At 39.0% G+C, this 25,528-nt stretch overlaps 6 protein-coding genes across 9 annotated transcripts in view; 2 read left to right on the forward strand and 4 right to left on the reverse strand.

Annotated features, from left to right (window-relative positions):
* The window catches only part of LOC131137565 (chemerin-like receptor 1), a 25,887-nt gene extending 20,570 nt beyond the window's left edge, over window positions 1–5,317 (reverse strand). Inside the window, exon 1 of the mRNA XM_058085675.1 lies at window positions 5,270–5,317. The gene's annotated coding sequence lies outside the window, so the exon portion shown is untranslated. The remainder of the gene's footprint in view (window positions 1–5,269) is intronic.
* Window positions 1–16,111, reverse strand: part of LOC131137562 (chemerin-like receptor 1) — a 26,287-nt gene extending 10,176 nt beyond the window's left edge. Inside the window, exons 1-4 of one of the 3 annotated variants that reach the window (XM_058085671.1) lie at window positions 15,897–16,111; window positions 9,059–9,135; window positions 5,270–5,321; window positions 4,788–4,822 (exon numbers count right to left, since the gene is read on the reverse strand). In XM_058085671.1, the coding sequence (XP_057941654.1) occupies window positions 4,788–4,822; window positions 5,270–5,313 (79 nt within the window). In that variant the 5' untranslated portion in view covers window positions 5,314–5,321; window positions 9,059–9,135; window positions 15,897–16,111. The remainder of the gene's footprint in view (window positions 1–4,787; window positions 4,823–5,269; window positions 5,322–9,058; window positions 9,136–15,896) is intronic. The other 2 variants (XM_058085672.1, XM_058085673.1) reach the window with 2 other exon arrangements.
* Window positions 7,634–12,276, forward strand: LOC131137569 (trypsin-like). Its single transcript, XM_058085686.1, has 5 exons — window positions 7,634–7,753; window positions 8,988–9,147; window positions 9,219–9,481; window positions 11,803–11,939; window positions 12,022–12,276. Exons 1-5 carry the CDS (start codon window positions 7,705–7,707, stop codon window positions 12,169–12,171), a joined length of 759 nt encoding a protein of 252 aa, XP_057941669.1. The 5' UTR covers window positions 7,634–7,704; the 3' UTR covers window positions 12,172–12,276.
* Window positions 9,067–22,443, reverse strand: LOC131137570 (calaxin-like). Its single transcript, XM_058085687.1, has 6 exons — window positions 22,357–22,443; window positions 21,077–21,181; window positions 19,978–20,126; window positions 19,798–19,902; window positions 19,652–19,726; window positions 9,067–9,135 (listed from the first exon to the last, which is right to left on the reverse strand). Coding segments are annotated over exons 1-5 (411 nt in total). The 5' UTR covers window positions 22,358–22,443; the 3' UTR covers window positions 9,067–9,135; window positions 19,652–19,675.
* Window positions 15,296–19,802, forward strand: rbm48 (RNA binding motif protein 48). Its single transcript, XM_058085676.1, has 5 exons — window positions 15,296–15,456; window positions 15,571–15,761; window positions 15,832–15,977; window positions 17,520–18,037; window positions 18,108–19,802. Exons 1-5 carry the CDS (start codon window positions 15,337–15,339, stop codon window positions 18,168–18,170), a joined length of 1,038 nt encoding a protein of 345 aa, XP_057941659.1. The 5' UTR covers window positions 15,296–15,336; the 3' UTR covers window positions 18,171–19,802.
* A 1,412-nt stretch (window positions 22,444–23,855) lies between the features above and the next one.
* The window catches only part of spaca6 (sperm acrosome associated 6), a 47,517-nt gene continuing 45,844 nt past the window's right edge, over window positions 23,856–25,528 (reverse strand). Inside the window, exon 10 of one of the 2 annotated variants that reach the window (XM_058085680.1) lies at window positions 23,856–23,973. The gene's annotated coding sequence lies outside the window, so the exon portion shown is untranslated. The remainder of the gene's footprint in view (window positions 23,974–25,528) is intronic. The other variant, XR_009131939.1, reaches the window with a different exon arrangement.

Genomic DNA, 25,528 nt, shown 5'->3' on the forward strand with positions numbered 1-25,528 from the left:
TATGCTGACCTAATGATATTAAATGCAGTTTTATTTAGATTTGTATGAATTTACTCCAGAGTGTCCACATCACGATTGTCCTGATTTCGCCCACTCAAATGATCAAAACGGTGAGATAATCAGAATTGCATTGTAAGCTACCAAGACCTGCCCAACCCTAAAACCGAGTCCCCTGCTAATACACAAACACAACCACACAGGAACTGATCCCTGCCAATAGTCCAGATGTGAGGGGGAGGAAGAATGGAAAGGGGGGGGGGGGGTAAGAAACATTCAAAAGTTAGGGATTGTGTCCATTTAGGCCCCCGCTTGAATCGGAACAACGCCCTTTTTTTTTTTGAGCGTGTGGGAGGACTCATCGTTGTCGTTTTTTTTTTTTTTTTTAATCTCAAACGCATCAATACTCAACAGGGCCAGTACTTCCCCAAACGCCTGCTCTCTGACCAAAAACTCCTCTTCAGCAAACTCCGAAACCCTCCTCTGCCTGCTTGCGCTTGAGTCTAGACAGTGTGGCTGCTTTGTTTAAATTAGATTGAACGCTCTCGACAAATACCAGCTTTCATTTCTGCGCAAAGATTTATCCCCTCCAACCTTTTGGTGTGCAAGCTTTTTCACAGAAGCAAAAAAAAGACGCAGCGTTCTGCTGCTGTCTGTAGGGGATATTAATAGTCATTCCAGGGCTATAGTTTGAGGGAAACCTTCAGAGCGTAAGACTTTGCCAGAGTTCTTGATTTACCAACCAAACGTGTAATTATGTGTACACCACACAAAATACCAATTTGGGTGTGTAGAGGAACCAGTGGAGGTTTAAAGGCCGTGCTAGAGCAAAAGGGGGGGGATATATGCACTTATGCAACTTTATTATTCATATGAGCTGGGAATCTCATATTACAAATATACAAAACATTTCAATATTGAATATTGATCAGAAATCACTCCGCACTCTTTAGAGTTAGTATGTTCTCTGTAGGCGGCATTATGAATTATCCTGACTGACCTTTTTTGCAGTACTCACTAAATGTACTGCATCTCTGTAGGTGGCATTATGAATTATCCTTACTGACCTTTTTTGCAGTACATTTAATGAGTACTGACCCTTTTTGCAGTACTCACTAAATGTACTGCAAAAAAGGTCAGTAAGGATAATTCATAATGCCGCCGACAGAGAACATACTAACTCCTTATTTCTAAAAATCACAAATACTTTAACTTGCTGATATAGAAATATTAGAAATATACTAGATATATTTCAATATTGAACAAAGCAAAAATCAGAAATCCCTCCGCACTCTTTATTGCTCTCTGGTTCTACCATATCTTACTTATTGTGTGGAAATATGGGCTAATAACTATAAAAGCAATCTTCACTCGCTAAATGTACTGCAAAAAAGGTCAGTAAGGATAATTCATAATGCCGCCTACAGAGAACATACTAACTCCTTATTTCTAAAATCACTAATACTTAAACTTGCTGATATAGTTCATCTTCAAACAGCTAAAATAATGCATAAGGCTAAAAATAACCAATTCCTTGCCGTCCATCAATCACACTCATAGTGATAATTATTGTATTTTATATTATTGAAGTACTTCAATGACTATTTTGTACAACTTGGATGTTATAAAATGCAGTTACAAGTTCGGGAATTATTCTAAATGTGATTTGTGATTTTAGAAATAAGGAGAGTACAGTATAATATGTTCTTTGTAGGTGGCATTCTGAATTATCCTTACTGACCTTTTTTGCAGTACATTTAGCTGCAAAAAGGGTCAGTACTGCAAAAAGGGTCAGTAAGGATAATTCAGAATGCCACCTACAGAGAACATACTAACTCCTTATTTCTAAAATCACATTCTGAATTATCCTTACTGACCCTTTTTGCAGTACTCGCTAAATGTACTACAAAAAAGGTCAGTAAGGATAATTCATAATGCCGCCTACAGAGAACATACTACTAACTCCTTATTTCTAAAATCACAAATACTTCAACTTGCTGATATAGTTCATCTTGAAAAATATATAATCTAATAATGCATAAGGCTAAAAATGTCATCCAATACTTCTCTACAAGAGAGGAGAAATATGATCTCAGGGAAGAAGTACATTTGAAACACTTCTATGCTAGGACTACGTTAAAAAGCCATAGCATTTCAGTATGTGGAATCAAACTATGGAATGGATTGAGTAAGACCCTCAAACAATGCACAACGATGAGCCAATTCAAGAAACAATACAAGCAGTTGATGTTTGCTAAATACAAGGATGAAGAGTCTTGAACCAGTCATGATGTGCTATACATATCACTATATTGACACTTACTATGGTACCCATTATGTCATTGGATGGTCATATCACTTTGTACTTCGATACGTGACAAAAATTAAAAAAAAAATGAAAGAAAAAAAATAAAAATATTTTTTTTTTATTTTTTTTTTATATTTTTTAAAATTAAAAATATATTTTTTTTATTAAAAATATATTTTTTTATTTAAAAAAACCCCTTAAATTATATTGGGAAAGCAGGAAGTGAACAAATGTAACAGTTACTGATTGTAAAAGTACCAGATGGAGGGGTAGGATTTAATAAGCTTTGCTTCTTCCTACTCCTTTTGGACATGTGGAACTGTGAACTGATTATGTGATGCATTCAATTGTAATCTGATGCACGTTCAAATGAAATAAAACCATTACCATTAACATTACCGTTATATAGAATTTGTAGAATTTGGGCCTGGGGGGGATATAACCCAAGATGCAAAACTACAATGTGCTTATGATCCGGTCTGGATGTCTTTGTGTGTGGCACGGCGGAGCACTAATGACACATTGCAGTAATTCACCCGGTATTTATCATAGCTATGCAGCATTTTGAAATCCACAACTTTTGGGGGTTGAGTGACAGGATTGTGATGGAACTTGTGGATTCCAGCTCCAGCGGTGTCATGAAGACACAAATAGTGGGATTCTGCAGCATGTTAAAACCCTCCAAGGTTTGTTGATCTTGTTGTGGTGCTGACTGGGAATCAGATCCTTGTCTCTCTTCCCCCCCACCCGGGTGTGGAAAGGTTGGGAATTTTGTTTTTTAAGTCAATACCAGTGCCAACTGTGCTTGCCCCCATTATGCCTCACTGATGTGCTCGTTTTTTTTTTTTTCCACAAAATACGCCGCACACAAGGGGGAAAAAAAAGCTGAGCCTCAACAACCTAAACCACTTCCTTACTTTAGTCCTTATACTTTCCACCGCAAGGCCCGGTGCCTTCCAGTAGACCAGAGGGATATGAATAATCAACCTTGGCTCTGCCTGACAGAAAAGCGGCCTGGTAATGCATAAGTCATACAGTGCTTCCTTTCTCTGGACTAGTTTATTTGGAGGCACAGTTGAATGAGATGAGGGGAACCGGAACTGCTTAAACACGGAGCAGCGAATGGTCAAATAAGTATGGTTTTTCCAGGGTCAGACATTCTGAAATCAAACCACTGGAACTCTGTGCTGTTATCATTGTTATTGTTATCTGGTTTAAATACAGTGCAGAACTCCATCATCTTGTTGTAAGAGATTCTGCTCAACAGATGTGGAAATAAACAGGCATCTGGGCATCACATGTGACATAGAAATACAGAACACAGAAATTGAGTTGCACTGGATGCCAGGGTGAACCCCGTCTCACACCCGCGGACAGCTGGGATAGGCTCCAGCACGCCTGCGACCCTAGTGAGGATAAGCGGTATAGAAAATGGATGGATAAACTGGACGCCACACACCAGACTACCAGGCAGGAAAATCACATGACTTCATTCATTAATTCATTCATTTCCTACCGCTTTTCCTCACGATGGTAGCGGGCGTGCTGGAGCCTATCCCAGCTGTCTTTGGGCGGAAGGCAGGGTACACCCTGGACTGGTAGACAAACAACCATTTACACTCACATTCATACCTATGGACAATTTGGAGTCGCCAATTAACCTAGCATGTTTTTGGAATGTGGGAGGAAACCGGAATACCCGGAGAAAACCACGGGGAGAACATGCAAACTCCACACAGAGATGGCCGAGGGCGGAATTGAACCCTGGTGTCCTCGCTGTGAGATCATGCGCACTAACCACTCCTCCGCCGTGCCGCCCATCACATGACTTCTTTCAGCCAATTAACAACATAGAGTCGTTATAATAACAAAAAGTCATAATTATTCTTCATGACTTTGTGATTAATAAATCATCACTGTTCCGTGGTTGAATACAGCCTATTATTAATAATCACAGGGCACATATAGACAAACAACCATTCACACTCACATTCATACCTATGGACAATTTGGAATCGCCAATTAACCTAGCATGTTTTTGGAATGTGGGAGGAAACCGGAGTACCCAGGGAAAACCCGGGCATACACGGAAAGAACATGCAAACTCCACACAGAGATGGCCAAGGGTGGAATCGAACTGGGGTCTCCTAGCTGTGTGGCCTTTTCTCTAACCACTTGTCTGCCCTTAAGGAGAAATTGATTAATCTATTTACCAAAATGTAGATCTATGAAGCATAGAAGCATATTCAAGAGTTAAATTGAATATTGAGTACGATACTCAGCTCCCCTCGCACCGGAACATATTTACTCCAACACGCACAATGCATGAGTCTATCTTGTCTTAAATGGCTTATTTTCTACTGTTATGTCTACTATATTGGGTAAAACAAGTGTAAAGTTGACTATAGGGGTGTTATGTTACATCTGGAGAGCTCTAATAATGTTACAAACCACATTAGAAAACAGGTTTTCTGCACTGCACCTGGTGTTGTGCGTTGTCGATGTAGATGGAGTGCCCTAGAAAAGTTAAAAGGGTTTCGAGAATTACTCGAACTTTTTAGGGTGTGCACAGTTTTACATGTCTTTGAAGTGTAACTGCGGGAAAAATGGAGATGGATGTTTATGCAACACAAGGGCAGAACCTGCCTGTGCTGGAAGGGAATGTGTTGTATTTTAGCCTTAAGTGTATAATCATGGGGTTTGGTTAAATGCACTCTCACATTTAAACGGGTTCCCGTCTGCTGCAGATTTGCACCTATGTTCGCACGTGACTTAGTCAGTCATTTGATAAATATCAACTGAAATGAATCATTGTATACGCATACACACACAAAACAGTTCTACACGTGTGACCCAGATTTTGGGATAGCAATAACAACTGTTGTTACTGTAAATACATTTTTCAAAACATAGAAAATGAAAGTGCGAGAAACTCTTAAAGCAGGGGTCTCAAACTCAATTTACCGGGGGGCCACTGGAGCTAGGGTCTGGGCAAGGCTGGGCCGCATCAGGTTTTCCAAAAAAAAACCAAAATAACGCATTTATTAAAAACAGAAAAATATACAAACTTTTTCAGTGCTTTGGTTCCGATTTTCTACAATAAAAGCTCTGATAAAACATTCCACTGTTCGCAAATATCTTAATTTTTTTTCTGCACAAAATAAGATGAAAAATAAATAAAAAAAATCAAGAATAAAGAAAATCAATCAATCAGTAATAAATAAATAAATATAATAATAATAAAACGGCAAATAATAAAAACTTAAGAAACCACATATAGTTGGTGGGTAGACAAATTATTTTTTTCAGATTAAAATGAACAAAGCATTATTAGAGCCCTGTAGACATGACAAAACACGACTATAGTCACATTTATACTTTTTTATTTACAACATATTGCGCAACTGCAGGGTCTTGAGACACATGCTAACTCGCAAACTAGAGAACTAGCGACCTAAACGGTAGCCTTCAAGTTATTTCCTTTAAACTTAAATAGCCAAAAACTTACCACTTCCACACGGATAGGGAGGATAACTATTAACAGTTATTTAACCTTTAACATGAACATTAATCAAATGTAATAATTTTTTCTGGGTACATGATACCATACAGCATCCATATCAAACTTGCGCGGGCCGCACTAACATTAAACTTTCATATCGGGGGGCGGGGGGGGGGGGGGGCTCAAACTAGTGTCCTGCGGGCCACATTTGGCCTGCGGGCCGCGTGTTTGAGACCCCTGTCTTAGAGTCTGAGAAGGGAAAAAAGTCAATCCCTTTGCTATATCACGCTGACGCACCGCACTGTTGTGTTAAAAAAAATAATAACAATAAAATGACACCACAACACAGAATATAACCGACTCAGCTGAAAAGGAATCATAAGCTAACCTGGCTAGCTGTGCAAAAAACAACATTGAGAGGCATATTTCCTGTGTTAGATGTTGATTTTACGTTTTTCGCCAATTGGAAAACAATCTAGTCGGACACTGGAGAACAAGGAGGAAGTGACATCACATCGAGAACACACACTTCCTCGGAGGTACGCATGGAATACAGTAGCTTTAGAATGCTGTAGTTCATTCATTCATTCATTCATTCATTTTATACCGCTTATCCTCACAAGGGGGTGCTGGAGCCTATCCCAGCTGTCTTTGGGCGAGAGGCGGGTGAGAGATCGGACGAGATCGGGCGTTCTCAGGGCAGTAAGGCGAATGCCGTAGTGTGGTTTTTTTTTAAATAATTTTCTGTTTTTGATGATTAGACCTGCCCTGCGATTGGGTGGCGACCAGTCCATGGTGTCATCTGGGATAGGCTCCAGCACCCCCGCGACCCTAATGATTTTAAGAGCTGATATCTAGCCTACCTCCCATGGTTTTATTGATAATAACCAACATCACTTCAGTTCTTACATGAATACTTTTATAATATTCCTCTTTTTTTTGCTGTGCGTTCATGGCTGTGTTGTGATGAGTGTGGTTGCCAGAAAGTGGCCTGGGCATGACATCACAGGAACTAGCTGTAGGGGTTGGATGATAATCACAACTTCATTTCGCTGGTATTTTATGGTTGTTTACTGGCATGTGACTGCAGTTTTTACATTTTTATTTGATTGCTTTTCTCAAGGCTGCACCGCCGACGAGTGGTTAGCACGCAAGCCACACAGCTAGGAAACCCGAGTTCGATTCCACCCTCGGCCATCTCTGTGTGGAGTTTGCATGTTCTCCCCCGTGCATGCGTGGGTTTTCTGCGGGTAGTCCGGTTTCCTCCCACATTCCAAAAACATGCTAGGTTAATTAGCGACTTCAAATTGTCCATAGGTATGAATGTGAGTGTGAATGGTTGTTTGTCTATATGTGCCCTGTGATTGGCTGGCCACCAGTCCAGAGTGTACCCCCGCCACCCTCATGAGGATAAGCACTAGAAAATGAATGAGTGAATGAATGCTTGTTGTGCTATGAGAATGTTAAGAAACATTTTATGTCTGAGAAGTTAACCATTGTTGAACAAAATTAAATAAAACTAAAATAAACTAAAACTACTAGTCATTCTTCGGACAGTAGGGGTGTTTTATTGGTGTACCCCGCCTCTCACCCGAAGTCAGCTGAGATAGGCTCCATTTGACTGCTTCTTCTAATGTCATCACACTCCTTTGACGACACTGCTCCCTATACGTTATATTTTGAAGAGTTGGCAAATCCTATTGAGGTTTTACACCAGAAACAAAATACTTTTGCATTGTATTGTATAGTACACACTGGAGGCCTTACGGGGGAATGTAGCAGATGTTTAGTGTTTGAGGTAAAGAGGTGTGACGAGAGAAAAGACCTTGAGAAAGAGGAGATAAGAACTGGGGAAAAGAAGTCGCTAAAGAACACAAGAACACTGCTGCCCTGACAGATGGAAGGATTGAAGTTTTTGGTTCTTCTTGCTCTCTTTGGAGGTGCAGGTATTGTATAAAATCTATGCATACTATAGTAAAAGTACTTCAATGAGATGCGGGTGATATGTTATACTGTAGATTTTATATATATATATATATATATATATACAGAACGGTAAGTATGAGGTGAAAGAAAACGGTCTGACTCGCTCACATTTTGTATTTGCTGAACGTCTGTGGGCGAGTTTAAGAGCTAATATGCAAATAATAAAGAAAAATAGTAATACAAAAATATGCTTACCAATTGTATTTTTTTTAAATGGCCCACAGTTCCCACATTGATATCCCTTTACTGAAAATTTTATGTAATTATCGTTGTAGTTGCACATCGAATCGTTTAGCACAAAGATATTTCCCCTACTTACTTTGATAAAAACGTATTTCCATCAGTGATTAAATGCGATTAATGATTAATTATGAGTTAACTATGGGCAAAAAAATGCAATTAATCATGATCAAATTATATATTTATAATATTTATATTATATATATACATATACACGCACACACACACACACACACATATATATATATATATATATATATATATATATATATATATATATATATATATATATATATATATATATACGTATATATATATATATATTAGGGCTGTCAATTGATTTAAATATTTGATTGTGATTAATCACATTTTTTGCCCATAGTTAACTCACAATCAATTTAATTAATTTATAATAATTAATATATCAAATAATATATATATATATATATATATATATATATATATATATATATACATACACACACACACATATATATATATACATACACACATATATATACACACACATACATATATACATATACATAGATATATACATATACACACACACAGATATATATATATATACATACACACATATATATATACACACACATACATATATACATATAGATATATACATATACACACACACACATATATATATGTATATATATATATATATACACATATATACATATATGTGTGTATATATGTATATATATATATATATATATACATATATACATATATGTGTGTATATATGTATATATATACACATTAGGGCTGTCAATTGATTTAAATATTTGATCGTAATTAATCGCATTTTTTGGCCCATAGTTAACTCACAATTAGTCGCATTTATCGCAGATGGAAATAAGTTTAGAAATAAATAAATATATATATATATATATACTGCATATATACTGTATACTCCTTCAATTTCAATTTCAGCTGCAGCTGCCCTCAAGGACGATGACAGGATAGTTGGAGGGTATGAATGTACCAAAAACTCAGTGCCCTACCAAGCGTCTCTCTTCACCGGGTACAACTTCTGCGGAGGGGTCCTCTTGTCGCCAGAGTGGGTGCTCTCTGCTGCACACTGCAAAACAAAGTAAGAGCGATATTTTAGCAAATCATGATACTCTACAAAATGACAATGAAATAAATAAGAAAGATTCCTAGATCCGATGTAGAAGTGCGGCTGGGGGAGCACGACATCTGGGAGCTGGAGGGCACGGAGCAGCACATCATGTCTGCAGAGTTCATTCGCCATCCTGACTACAACCCTCGCACACAGGACGCCGATATCATGCTGATCAAACTGAGTCGCCCAGCCACTTTGAACAGCTACGTGCGCCCTGCTACGCTCCCGTCTAGATGTGCCGCTGACGGGACCGTGTGCCATATCTCCGGTTGGGGGAGTACTCGACCAAGTGATGAAGGCTGTGAGTTATGGCGTGATGTGAATGAAGCGCGGCAAAGTTTAATTCTCCTGACGTTCGAACATTTTCTGAACATTTACAGATTTTTTTTTTCACTGATGGCCTCATTTTTTTGCAGAAAAATTGAAGTGGCCACAATGAAATTATTTACAAATTTAAGGTATTAAACACGCCAATATCAATCCGATGTGTTAGGTTATTAAATAAATGTAAAGAAAAAACAGTTTCCCCCCTTAGTATGGTGTAAATAGTTCATCGTTGGTGCACGAAAATCACAAAAAGCTAAAATTGCATTTTTCAAAAAAGGACTATCCTCCCTCGAAAGCACCCAAAAGCCTGTCAAAACAAAATTAATCAATGTAATCAATAAATATGAGCGGTTACACAAAAATAATACAAACATGAGTATAGTTTCAGGTCAACATTTACAATACTCTAAGAACATTTGAATGTTGCTTCAGTCACCATTGTGCTCATATTCAGGATAACACTGCCCCTAGCGTTTCAGTAGGGAATTGCAAGACACATGATCAGCCCGGTGACCATTTTGGGTCATATCCACTTTCTCTATGTTTTTTGTGTAATGTTCGCATAAGCAGGCCATTTTTATATTTCCTTAAGCAGTTGTTTTATTGATTAATCGAGTCATCATTTAGGCCCTTGACAGACCAAAGACCAGCTGCCTTCGGGCGAGAGGCGGGGTACACCCTGGACTGGTGGCCAGCCAATCACAGGGCACATATTGACAAACAACCATTCACACTCACATTCATACCTATGGACAATTTGGAGTCGCCAATTAACCTAGCATGTTTTTGGAATGTGGGAGGAAACCGGAGTACCCGGAGATGGCAAAATAATGTAAAAAAATGTAATATCAGTAAATATTATTTCCATAATAGAAGCAAATGTCATATTATGAAGTTAATTCGATTAACTTAAATATACTGAAATTGGATTAGGACTAAAGGACTAAAGATGAAAGATTCTGGTATATTGACCGAAATTATGAACTCATGCCCGACCAAAGACGTAGTTATACGTATTTTTTTCTACCAGACTGCTGGCTGATCTTTTACTTTTTTTGGGGGGACAAGACAGTTGATGATGCAACTCCACAATAGAAGATTGCATGTTTGGTTTAGTTTTAAGATGAAAAAAAAATGTCCACACGGTGGCAGATGTACATTTTACAATAATTTATTCATACACCCTGGACTGGTGGCCAGCCAATCACAGGGCACATATAGACAAACAACCATTCACACTCACATTCATACCTATGGACAATTTGGAGTCGCCAATTAACCTAGCATGTTTTTGGAATGTGGGAGGAAAACCGGAATACCCGTAGAAAACCCACGGAAGAAATGGAAGAAATATTGGGATATATGTTGTTTATCAATGAGCCCGCCATATTGTAGTGGTTAGCGTTCTGGACTTTGTAAACATCATCGGTATTCGTCCGGAAGAGCATCTGGAACATAGCAAAAATCCACTGTGGGGAGTCTGTAATCAGGAAAAAAACGAAAGAAACAAACCATGTTGTTTATCGATATTGAACCCTGGTCTTCTAGTCTGCGTGCTAACCACTCGACCGCTGTTTTGATTTACTGTTACTGGGTACTCTTAATGGCAAATAAGTGGGATAATGTAACCACAGAACTACTTCATATACCAACTGTATTGTTAAAAAGGACCACAAGTCAACATTAACAATAATCATAACAAAAAAATAATGAACTTATTCTTATTGATTTACAGTAAACCTCGGATATATCGGATTCAATTGTTCCCACTGGTTTTGTCCGATATAAGCGAAATCCGTTATATGCGTATACCGGAAAATGTCCGTTTTACGAATATATCGGATTTATATCCGGTATATGCGTAAATCGGATTTTATCCGTTAGAAAATGGCACTTCCTTGACTATGTTTCCAATGTACCTGGACAAACGCTGCAAATGACGTCGTATAGCGGCCTGTCACGATTCGGCGAATCGGAGCGCCACGATGCGGCCATCCGATATATGCGAGGGAAATTTAATGGAAATGCATTGGAACGGGACTGGAGATTTTGTCCGAAATAGGCGAAATTCGTTATAAAAAATCGATATATGCAATGAATTTTTATTGGAAATGCATTACAGAAAAAATGGTTCTTTTTTATCTGTCCGTTGTGAGCGAATTTCCGATATATCCGAGTCCGATATATCCGAGGTTTACTGTATATTGGTAAAGAAATTGTGATCAACTTTAGGGGTTAAATTCTGTGTTCTGTTGATGCCCACACATAATTTCATTCCATGTGTCCCATATTTAGCCAGGTATCCTCATAAGCTGCAGTGCCTGGATGCCCCCCTCCTGAGTGATGATGTCTGCTTCAATGCATATCCCTTCCAAATCACAGACAACATGATATGTGCTGGGTATCTGCAGGGAGGCAAAGACTCCTGTCAGGTACTTTAAACATGTTACCCAATAGTATTTCTGCCTTTTGACGACACACCCATTATAATAATTCATCTCTTTCATCTGCAAGGGTGACTCCGGAGGTCCCATGACATGTGACGGCGTGCTCCAAGGAGTCGTATCCTGGGGGAAAGGCTGCGCTCTTAGAAACAAACCCGGGGTGTACACAAAAGTGTGCAATTACGTCACATGGATCAAGAAAACAATGTTGAGCGGTTAGAGTATATGATGTGAGAACAGCGCCCCTTGTCATGTGTTCCATCACCAGTGTGGCAACACCGCATGTGGGTGCAAAAAGACACCACAAATAAATCATGTGAGAACATCTGTTTTTCTTGTCACTTTTTCCCACACTCGCATAAACCGTGTGAATCTTCTTCTATTTATTAAAGCCACGGGCTCGACTAAATTTCACATGAAAATTGACTGACGGGCTCTAAACGGCAAAGTATTTTAGCATTTTAGCCTTCTATCCACACGGAAACAGCGTTCTGGGTGACCTGAAACGGTACTTTTGGAAAATGGCTTCCAGACTGGGAATAATAAACATTCATTCATTCATTCATTCATTTTCTACCGCTTTTTCCTCACGAGGGTCGCGGTGGTGCTGGAGCCTATCCCAGCTGTCTGCGGGCAAGAGTATGGGGTGAAAGAAAAAGCGGTAAAATCCATCCAAATACATCCATACATCCCTCTTTGCGCCGGTGTGTTCAATGACCGTCAAAAAAAGTAGGACTAATCGCAAATTGCATTAAACATACAAAAACTGTGGTACATACAGAGTATTGTAATAAAATAATATTTACTGTAATATGATGATTAATTTCTATGTATTTCAATGTGTTTTAAAAAAGAAATGAAATGACATTAGGTTTGCAATTTGGATGAAATGTTTTATGACTATTGCCCTATGTTTTAGGTATTTGTACATTTCATAAAGGAAATGTGCATTGAGGCAATTCTTTAATAATAATCCTTTCTGGATGTTCCTAAATAGGCTTTTTACTCACAAACATTTAGAATTTAAAACCACTATCATAAATAAACAAATCTTATTTTGAGCTGACACAAATAAACAAAAAGTTAGTGTGAGAGGTCTCACTTGGTCACATTTTGTATTTGCTGAACGTCTGTGAGCGAGTTTAAGAGCTAATATGCTAATAAAAAAGAAAAATACTGATACAAAAATATGCTTGCTGATTGTATTTTTTTTTAAATAATGGCCCATAGTTCCCAAATTGATATCTTTTTACATAAAAATTGAAATTGTTTGCCACAAAGATATTTCCCCATCTGCAATTACATGAGATTAATTGTGAAATGGGCAAAATGTGATTAATATTTTAATCAATTGACAGGCCTAATATTTATATTCATTCATTCATTCATTTTCTACTGCTTATCCTCACGAGGGTCATGGGGGGTATGCTGGAGCCTATCCCAGCTGTCTTCAGGTGAGAGGCGGGGTACACCCTGGACTGGTGGCCAGCCAATCACAGGGCACATATAGACAAACAACCATTCACACTCACATTCATACCTATGGACAATTTGGAGTCGCTAATTAACCTAGCATGTTTTTAGAATGTGGAAGGAAACCGGAGTACCCGAAGATAACATGCAAACTCCACACATCGATGGCCGAGGGTGGAATTGAACTCTGAGGCCTGCGCGCTAACCACTCGACCACTGTGCAGCCTGGGATGCAACTATTTAGCAATTTAGAAAAAAAAATACAAATCCCAGGAATTTTTCCGACATGTGTTTTTGTCATTTCCAAAAAGTTTCATTTAAATACCAGTGCCATCGTTTCTAATTTCGGAGAGCGTGACTGTGACTTCAGTGGCATATCTAAACGCCATGCAAGCTTTTCATGCTATTTAACAACGCCGCAAACTGTTTTTTTTATGGGTTATGTTCAAAAAATCCCCAGTAGAACACAAATGCTCAAAGATGACAGACAACAATAAATCACTACAGCAAAAAAAACAAAAAACAAAAAAAAACACAACAAACTTCTACACAGTTCTCTGCGGGCTGAAATTGCAAAGCATGTTGCATGCTCTGGCCTCTCGCCATAATCACTGAATATGGACTCCAGTTCCAAATCTAGTATTTAACTGACTTTGCTCTCCACGATGTGCAATTAGAGGCTCATGTTCTCGTGGTTGTGTGTGAACCTTAATGCTAGGGGAATAAAACAATACGTTGTAGTTGGTTATTTACATAGATTTCAAACCCGAGCCTTTGAAGGAGCATGTGTACGTGCTGTGTGAACGTCATTCCACACAAGACTGGAATCACAAAGATTCCTACTTTCTGAGGGAATGATTTTAAAGCAGAGGACTGGATACCACACACAGGCCTGGTGGTTAGCATGTCAGCCTTAGCATTGGAACATCTCTGCGTGTTTTTTTTTTCCTCCAGGTACTGCAACTTCCTCTGACACCCCAAAAACATTAGGCTAACTGGAGACTCTAAATTGCCCACTGCTATGAATGTTTGTCTGTATTAGGGGTCCTCAATTAAAATTGAGAAAGGTCCATATGTGTATTTATTTCACATTGAAGGTCCCTTAAATTGGATCAAACAGACTAGCTTATTGTTTCAATACAATATTGCATTGAAAAGAAAATGGCCGCCAAATTTCACGTCAACAACAAAAGGTTTCACTGACCAATAAAATGAACACTATAGACTTATTTTAAAGTTAAAAAAATGCAGCAAAAATAATATTTATCATAATATTTTCCATCTTTAATGGAAAAGCTGCAACAGTACATATTGTACTTTACTTTTGAGCAAGCCACGGTTCTCTATTCCCCTTCTCAGCAAGTAAACAATTTGCTGTCACGGTAACCGTAATAACTGAAGTAATTACGCACGCAAACTCGGTCCGCGGGCATAACTATATGTTATTTTCCCATTCACTTTAATTGGTCACAAATTCATAAAGGGCCATCACTGGGTCTGTAACAGTCCTGAGGTCTGCCATTTGGTAATGGCTGGTCTACATGTTCCCTGTGATTAACTGGTGACGAGTCAGCTGGGATAAGCCCCAGCTTTCCCACAATCATTATGAATTATTAAGAACATTCATGTATAATTTGATGACTAAAATAAGTAAGGGAGCTTGTCAACAAAGGCCATCTACTGTGCATTTTTCACGTCAAAAGAAGCGTTTGCGAAGCTCGTTACAGATTCAAGGTTTTAAAACAGCTCAACATCTTCATTTTTCGACTTACTTGGAAGAAGACAACTTCCCGCTCCGATACCTTTCAAAATATAACAACCAAACGCAAACTGTACTGATACTTAACCGTTACTGCGTACACTTGGACTCTTATTTTGAAGTGCAGGAATCGGAAACTTGTTTTTATAAAACATGGCGGCGTCGGGTAGTCGTTGTTGGGTCGCTCCGGAGGTTTACAAACACCACGAACAGAGAAAAGTATGCATTTCTCGGGCAAAATATCGAGAGGGGAGGAAAGCAAGGGCTGTTAAGGTGAGCTGAAGGATTCTAACGTCGATTATAACGCTGAAAATAACATGTTTTAAACAGCTTTGTGGGATGTAAACAAACCTCATTCAAATTGGGACTTCACTGTCCTTTTGGCAGGTGTACACCATCAATTTAGAGTCGTGTTACGTCATGGTACAAGGGGTCCCCGCCATTGGAGTTATGACGGAGTTGATCCAGCTATGTGCTCTGTATGGAACCGTGCAAGAATACAGACCGTTGGATGAGTACCCTGCTGAGGAGTTCACAGAGGTCTACCTGGTCAAGTTCCAGAAGATCACCAGTGCCAGGTTCATTATGTTACATTCAAAGTGTGACGATATTGTTCCCTGAGAGTAACACTTATTTTATAACTTTCAGAGCAGCTAAACGGCACATGGATGAGAAGAGTTTTTATGGAGGTGTGCTGCATGTTTGTTATGTACCTGAATATGAGACGGTGGAGGACACCAGGATGAAGCTGCAGGACCGGCGGAGATACATACTTCGGGGTGCTTGTAGTAGAGGTGTGGTATGCAACACTAATGCTCATTCTACGGCAGGGGAGTCAAACTCGGTCACAGCCGGTCACTAAAGCAGGTGATTTTAATTATTAACCCTCCTTTGGTTGGAGGGAAGGAGCTCGTCAATTAAATCACCTGCTGGAGAAACTGGTTGGAAAGAAAACCTGCAGTGCTTCGGCCCTCTGTCGACACATGTGGCCTACGGCATCAATGTGGGGTCAAAAGAGACAGCCGCTGCTCATAGCATATAGAAGTGATTTTCAACAACAAGTGTGCCGTGAGGAATTATTCAATATCACTTTTTTTTATTAATATGTATTAATCATTTTCTACAAATATTATGTCATTGTTGCGTGTCATTGGTGTAAAGACTGGCAGAGCAATGTAACATTCGTCCGTGTGGCAACACGTAGCTGATTGCCTCGTTCCTCTAATAGACTTAGTGATGCACGTGAGAGGTAGTGGTGACATGTTGTAACATTGTTGGTTAAATTAGTATGCGGATCAAAAGGATCTGTTGTGGCGAGTCCGTAATCAGGAAAAAAACTGAAAGAAGCAAATAATGTTGGTTATTGGTGTGCCGCAAATTTTTTCCAACGTAAAAAACGTGCCGTGGCTCAAAAAAGGTTGAAAAACACTGGCATATAGCAAGCTGCCGAGCTGACAAGTTAGCCCCTAGTTTATTTATTCTAAACTTAAGAAAGTGTTTGAAACAGAACAGTAAGTATACCACTTCCACACACAATGGGAGGAGAACTTTTTGCTGTCATTTAAATGCATAAAGTCTGAATTTAACAGTAATAATAATAAACTACTAAAAGTTGAAGCAGGAGCGGCACGGCGGTCGAGTGGTTAGCGCGCAGACCTCACAGCTAGGAGACCAGGGTTCAATTCCACCCTCAGCCATCTCTGTGTGGAGTTTGCATGTTCTCCCCGTGTGTGCGTGGGTTTTCTCCGGGTACTCCGGTTTCCTCCCACATTCCAAAAACATGCCAGGTTAATTGCAGACTCCAAATTGTCCATAGGTATGAATGTGAGTGTGAATGGTTGTTTGTCTATATGTGCCCTGTGATTGGCTGGCCACCAGTCCAGGGTGTACCCCGCCTCTCGCCCGAAGACAGCTGGGTTAGGCTCCAGAACCCCCGCGACCCTCGTGAGGAAAAGCGGTAGAAAATGAATGAAAGTTGAAGCAAATATTCTTTGACCCTTTGTGAGATACTCATCATCCTAAGGCTGGACAAACAATGTGTTTATGTTCATTAAACAACCACACACAAATACCGTCTGTAGGCAAATACATAACGAGTATATTGACCAGAGGGCAAAAACACTTGAAAACGTTAGTACATAACCCATGAACGTGATATCCACTACCCCGAGTTGTCCCGCCAAATCGGCCGATACTAATTGATTGTAACATCCATAGTTTATACTTTTATTCTTTGTAATATTGAAGCTTTTTTTCCCCTCGTGCGTTTTTCATCATCTTTATTTGTTCCTTAACAAAATATTTAATTGCAGTCATTATTTTTGTTTGGATTGCAGCCCGTGAGAGGGAGCCGGAAGAGGCATCAAACAAGGAGTCACCAGAACCCACTCCAGAGATCATCCTTCCACATCATGACACGAGTGACCGTGACAATGAAAGAGAGAGTTCCAACATCGACCACCAATTTGGCTTTCCCTTGCTGCCGCTACCTCCGCAGGAACGTCTCTACTCAAAACACCATGATCATGTAACAACAGAGGACAAAATGGGGACGCTACACAACGCCATTGTTAGGAATGGAGAAAAAACGGCGTCAAGCGTGCATAAATCTCATTTAGCAGAGGACAGACTGAACCCGAGTCATCCGCATGCAGTCAAATTTGTGCCGAGGTCAACAAACTTTGAGAGCAGAAAACGCAGGATGGAAGATGATGTGCCACACCCGCTGTCTGATGTCATGTCAGGAAAGAATGAGGTACTCATTGGACCCAAATTAGAAGACACTCCTAAAGTGGACATGGAGGATGACTCGCTCAATACGACCGTCGGCTTGATCCGAAACGCAATGAAACAGGTAACACGTCACATTTTCTTGGTGTTTATATTTATTTATAAAAAAAAATTCTTTTTTTTTTTTTTTTAAGGTGTCGTCTGTTCCTGATGTCAAACCGGTGGAAAAAAAGATAAAACCACGTCGGAGGATTTGATCAGGACTTCACATTCACATTCTTTTTTTTTAATGTGATGACACATCTCCCATTAGATGGTGACACTTAACCACAGGATGTTTTTACTACCACTAATAGACGTGGGAAAGTTGGATTAAATAAGCTCTGCTCTTACCTACTCCTTTTCGGACATTTTGTAGTGTTCCTGTTGATATTTCTGCCATGAAAAATAACATTCATTAATTCATTTTCTACCGCTTTTCCTCACAAGGGTCACAGGGGGTGCTGGAGCCTATCTCAGCTGTCTTCGGGCGAGAGGCGATGTACACCCTGGACCGCTGGCCAGCCAATCCCAGGGCACATACAGACAAACAACCATTCACACTCACATTCATAACTATGGACAATTTGGATTTGCCAATTAACCTAGCATGTTTTTGGAATGTGGGAGGAAACCGGAGTACCCGGAGAAAACCCACGCATGCACGGGGAGAACATGCAAACTCCATACATAGATGGCCGAGGGGGGAATCGAACTCCGGTCTCCTAACTGTGTGGCCTGTGTGCTAACCACTCGAGCTGGCAACATTCATTAATTCATTTTCTACCGCTTATCCTCACGAGGGTCACAGGGGTTGCTGGAGTCTATCCCAGCTGTCTTCGGACGAGAGGCGGGGTACACCCTGGACTGGTGGCCAGCCAATCACAGGGCACACATAGACAAACAACCATTCACACTCACATTCATACCTATGGACAATTTGGAGTCGCCAATTAACCTAGCAAAACATACCCTACTATTGTTGCCTCTTGCCTGAAGTCAGCTGGGATAGGCTCCAGCACACCCCTGTGAGCCTAATGAGAATAAGTGGTCTAGAAAATGGATGGTTATTATTATTATTTTTATATATATAACTGGTTGCCAGTGTCACCAGTAAGTGTTCCAGACATGAATTGTTGCAAAACATAGCTTGAAGTCACTCATTTATCTTGCCTATCTTACAGTAAATCTGTCCGTTTCAGTCAAAAAAAACATGGCACCATATCAGTCAATGTTGTTATTTTGTTCTTGCTTTGTTGTGACTGGTGAGCACTTTCATTTAATTTTTTTTTCCCAGACTTGTTGGTGTCATGATCACTTGAATGAAGCTTGTTTAACATGCAGGGAATAAATATACCATGGCCATGTTGCGTTGAATAAACCAGTCATGATGTGTTATATATATCACTATATTGATGGTTACTATGGTACCCATTATGTCATTATATAGTCATATCACCTCGTACTTCGGTACATTCATTCATTTATTTGTAAAAAAAAAAAAACATTAAAAATTATATCAGAAAGGCAGGAAGTAAACAAATGTAACAGTTACTGATTGTAAAAGTACCAGATGGAGGGGTAGGATTTAATAAGCTTTGCTTCTTCCTACTACTTTTGGACATATGGAACTGTGAACTGATTATATGATGCATTCAATTGCAATCTGAGGCTTGTTCAAATGAAATTAAACCATTACCTTAAAAAGGTGCATAAAATATGATCACTCTTTTGCTTGAACTTGAAAGACACGCTGCTCAAATGCCTCAATTCTCTGTAAAGAGGCAAAACCAGATATTAATGGAGATGAAGATCATAGCTGTTAAATTCAACTTCTCAACTCACTGTGGTGTTGGGAAGACACGTGCCAAAAGCCTCCATCACATGATTCGCCTCTTTTACCGAACTGTCAAAGTCGTCAAAGGACAGCCTGTCATCGTGGTCGTGGTCCTGTGAGTGGACACGATGTAGAGTTCCTCAATATGAAGATGTGATGCTCGTCCACCTTGTGAGAGCATATCTCACCATCCTCTTGAGTGTGATCTCCACCAGATCTTTGATTCCATCGTAAGGGTCCTCTTCTCCGGGTAGTCTGAGACTGTACCTCAGCATCTGTAACATCTCCTCCCTGGTGATGTAGTGGTCACCGTTCAAGTCATACACTTGAAAACAGTCTGCATCGGGTGAGCGGGTGGAAAAAGGAGAATTTATTACATGCAATTTATCCCAGCAGATCTTCTCAAAGGAAAATACAATCGAAATACAGATTAATTATAAGTTACAGTACATATTTACACTATTTACTTTCAAAATACTGTGGTCTGATGAGACAAAAGATGAACTTTTTGGTAGGTGCATTTCAGAAAAAGAACAGCATACCAACAGTAAAATATGGTGGTGGCAGTGCGATGGTCTGGGGCCATTGCCAGTATTTAAAATGGCCCATAGTTCCCAAATTGATATCTTTTTACATAAAATTTGATGTAATTATTGTTGTAGTTGCACATCAAATTGTTTACCACAAAAATATTTCCCCATCAGCAATTACATGAGATTAATTGTGACTTAATAATGGGCAAAATGCGATTAATATTTTAATCGATTGACAGCCCTAATATTTATATTCATGCATTCATTTTCTACCGCTTATCCTCATGAGGGTCGCGGGGGTGCTGGAGCCTATCCCAGCTGTCTTTGGGCGAGAGGCGGGGTACACCCTGGACTGGTGGCCAGCCAATCACAGGGCACACATAGACAAACAACCATTCACACTCACATTCATACCTATGGACAATTTGGAGTCGCTAATTAACCTAGCATGTTTTTGGAATGTGGGAGGAAACGGGAGTCCCCGGAGAAAACCCGCGCATGCACGGGGAGAACATGCAAACTCCACACAGAGATGCCTGAGAGTGGAATCGAACTTGGGTCTCCTAGATGTGTGCCTGCGTGCTAACCACTCAACCACCGTGCAGCCCTAACTATGGAAAAGTCCCAATGGGGTGTGCTGGAAGGTGAGGTTCGGGAGCCTGGAGGCATGTGGCGGCCGGGCGGCGGGAGGAATTGAACCCGGGTCTCCTGGTGTGCCAAACATGCAAAAAAAAAAAAAACTTTTCACACTTACATTTTATTCTTTCATCCAAGGTACCACGAAGAAAAACTGATAGTCCCTCAATCCACTCTTTCATTCCGATAAAACCGTCATTGTCTTTGTCAAATGTCCGGAACACTGAAGGGCAAGAGAGAAAATGATAGATGTGTAATATGTTTATATATGTTTATATATATTTAGAAAATGAAAGAGAAACAATTGTTGGGTTAGTGTGGTACACTGGTCTTTCCGTGTCAACAGGAAAAAATGCTCAGCCAGGAAAGAACTCCAACTTTATAACCATGTGTGTTGCCCATATTGCATAATTATGCCCCGCCATTCTACTGCACATTGTACTTTCTGCGTGATCACTATCTTTATGTACATACACATTACTTATATTTGTGCTGACGTGCACCAGCTTATATAAGATAATAAACTATTTTAACTAGTGAAGTCACACCAAATTACTCACAAAATACAATCTGATGATAAGATTTATACATAATAGTATAGTAAAACATACACATTACACTGCAAATAATACAACCCATTTGATTTGTAAAAATGAAACACACATTATTTTGAAAATAAATGTAATTTACATTGAGGGTTGTATCATTTAACATAATTCATTAACATAATTGAACATAATTCATTGGTTCAAACATTTTATAGTCATTCCGGATTAAAAATGTCTATTTTGCATGGTGACATTTGGATAAAGTTAGACATGAGCACTGATAAATAGATAAGTAATCATCCTACATATATTTTATTCCACTATTCCATAGTATTTGTTCACTTACAATGGCTATAGTTTAAGTCTGCATATTTGTTTATTTGTTTAACACTTTGTACCATTGTCTTATTGAGTGGTTTGTTTTGTAAATATCACGTGATTTGGCCTGCACGTGAATGTGTTCCAAGTGTCCCTGAAATAGGCGGCAACTTGTAACCCAGGAGTTCCGTGATGCACGTGAATGCTCCAATTGTTCGAAAAAGCTAGCACAGCACTGACAGCAAGTTAGCTAGTTTTTGATGCTGTGTTGAATATGAGCATAACGTGTCTTATCTGACTGGAATCTTTCCATGGTGTCCCAACTCTTAACCAACCACCACGACTTCTTAATGGTGGCCTAAATACAAAAATACACACAACAATCGGAATAGTGACATTTTTGAGTGACTTTCCACTCGCAGTGACAGGTTTTCACCTCTGAAACCCGTGCGGGGATTAATTGGAACACTGATATAAATGAAATATTTCAGATGAAACACTCTTATTGCGGAAAATAATCATTCAAACTTACTTATTTGCTGGTATGACGCACACCTAGCAAGGAACAAATTGACGCTCTGTCGCCTTCTCGCGCCAGTCTCTTTGCTCTGTGAGGCGTTCATGCATATTCGTAATTGTGAGCGTTAGGCGCTAATTGTTTATTTTTAGTCACGTACCCCTAATGGTACGCGTAACACACCTTGGAAAAGTAGGATTTTGAGTGTGTGTACAAGTTGTGACACACTTTCTAATCATATTAAATGACAAGTTTTTATGTTGTTGTTGTTGTGTCGATTAACATATTATTAATACTGTTATTGTTTTTTGTTTTATTGTTATTTAATTAATGACTCTTTCAAACGTTTCAACGATGTTGACATAAAAATATGGGACGTTATTTTGCACTTCTTTCTGTCGCAACAGCCTGGATCAGTTGCAGGGAGTTAAATAGCTACACTCAAAAAATAAATGTCTAGCCTCAAAAAAAAAAAAAAATCAACGCAACAATTTCCATTAGTCTTTCTTAATTATGACAACTTAATTTGAAATTGCTTTGAACCAACAAACAATATCGCATTGCACGAATTAGCTTTTCCTCTTCGCTCAAAGCTTATTTTAAGTAAAGCTTACTTAATAATTGTTTTTAAATAAGAAAAGAATAATAAGAATAATACAGTTTTTAAGTTTGTAACTCCAAAAAATATGTTAAGTCAACTGACTTAATCATTTTATTCAAAGTAGTTTAATTTGTTGTCTACTTAATTATAATAACAATGCACACACCTTTTTAAGTAGCAGTAACTTTATATATATATATATATATATATATATATATATATATATATATATATATATATATATATATATATATATATATATATATATAAAATTTGCTAAATAAAATAAATAAATAAAATTTGAGTGTATATGACATGCTAAATTAAGTTCATGTAATAGCCAACATTATTAAAAAATTAGCAAAAAAATCTAAATCAATTAATTAAATTTTTTACATTGCATTCATGTATTAATCTCTTGCCACTACAAATCTAATTCAAAATTCTTTCAAAAGTGTTTTTTTTTTGCATTAATTTGTATTTACCAAGCATGGAATTGATACTTAACTAGTGTATTATGCAATTAATAACTGTATGAATATTTTGTTGAGTGCTGTAGTGGTGCTAACATACCATACATACTGTAAAAGTGTTTATAAAACATTGATTGACATGATGATAACCTGCATCCATGATGGTGTCGTCTGTGAGTCCAAAGGTGTTGTGCAGAATGCTTCTGAATGTCCATCTGTCCAAGCCGCTGACTGTCTTCATGTCCTCCAACAAAACATGAAAGTGTCTGATAAGACACTCCACCTCTGTTTTATTGACTGCAACCATAAAAAAGTGACAAGTGACAAACTTCCAGTCGCAAAAGTTAACTTAAAAAAAACAGTGAAGAATTCTTAAGACAAATAAACAATACTCACAGTGGGACACTTGTTTGGACATCGTTTCTGCCAGGTTTTGGACCATCCTTTTGGATATTTTTGACCTTTTTAGAGGCAACATTGTGCGCAGTGGAAGGAAGGCGCGCGAGTAGATGTTGACGTGTTGTCGCCATGGCAACCGCGCAGCTCACAATATAGCGGCTGGAGAGGAAGAAGAAACGCACAACTTTTAAATTCTACATTGCAATGAATCACTGAAGCTGGTATTTAAAAACAGAAAAGCACTGAAAACCTTTCATACATTGGAGAACGTTTCAAAAAACAATTCATATGAAGAACAAGCTTAAGTGACATGTTTTCTATTATTTTTTATTTTGTTGTTCTTATTTTCAATATCCCTCGCACATTCCTTTCTTTGTTATTTAATTTTTTTTAATTTATGTTGATATTGTTCTGTAGAATTGCCCTTTAATGTTCCTGTAATTCTGCTTGTACTGTTTTATACTGTTTTGTAATTGAAGTTTGTAATAAAATATATACATAAATAAAAAAATAAAAAAATAAAAAAATAAAATAAATTCCAGATCACCCTTAAAAAATTACCTGTTTCTATATCTTGCAAATATATGTTAGCATTTTTAATAATATAATAATAAAATAATACATTTTATTTGTATAGCGCTTTTCAAGATACTCAAAGACACTTTACAAAAGAATGAAGTTGAATAGAGCAAGTAAACAGAATAAAAGACACACCAAAATACAACATTCATTGGTTAGTACACAGTTAAAAAAGCGGGGGCGGGGCACAGCAGTCAGATATAGAAGGTTAGACATTAAAAACAGATTTAAAGAGGTGGGTTTTGAGTTGTTTTTTGAAGGTGGGAAGGTCAGGGCAAGCACGGAGTGAATGGGGCAAAGAGTTCCAGAGAGTGGGGGCAGCGATGGAGAAGGCTCTGTCTCCCCAGGTTCGGAGCTTGGTCTTACAGGGGAGTGCCAGGAGGTTGGAGTCTGAGGAGCGAAGGGGACGCGGGGGATTATGTGGATGGAGGAGGTCTGTGAGATATGGGGGGGTCAGATCGTGGAGGGCTTTGTAGGTGATGAGAAGAATTTTGAAGTGAATGCGTTGGGGGACGGGAAGCCAGTGGAGGTTTTGGAGGACAGGGGTAATGTGTTCACGGGAGCGGGTGGAGGTGAGGAGGCGGGCAGCGGAGTTCTGAATATATTGTAGTTTGTTGAGGGTTTTGGATGGTGTACCGTAGAGAATGCTGTTGCAGTAGTCGATTCTGGAGGTGATGAATGCATGGATTAGGGATTCAGCGGCAGAGAATGTAAGTGATGGACGGAGTCAGACTATGTTCTTAAGATGAAAGAATGCAGTCCGGGTTAACTGTTTGATGTGGGGTTCAAATGAAAGGGTGGGGTCTAGGAGGATACCAAGGTTGCGGATGAGCGGGGATGGAGTGAGGGTGGCGCTGTCAAATTGAAGATGGAAATTATGGGTGGGCGCCGTGGTGTTTTTGGGACCGATGATGATAATATCTGTTTTGTCACTATTAAGTTTGAGAAAATTTTGTTCCATCCAAGTTTTGATATCAGTTAAGCAGTTGGTGAGGGTGGAGTAGATGTTGGAGTTGATGGAGGTGGTAGAAATGTATAGTTGAATATCATCAGCGTAGCTGTGGAAATTGAGGCCATGTCGACGGATGATATTGCCAAGTGGAAGGATGTAGAGGATGAAGAGAAGAGGACCAAG

Source organism: Doryrhamphus excisus, chromosome 10 (assembly GCF_030265055.1).
Source record: "Doryrhamphus excisus isolate RoL2022-K1 chromosome 10, RoL_Dexc_1.0, whole genome shotgun sequence".
In the NCBI taxonomy this organism is placed as follows: domain Eukaryota; kingdom Metazoa; phylum Chordata; class Actinopteri; order Syngnathiformes; family Syngnathidae; genus Doryrhamphus; species Doryrhamphus excisus.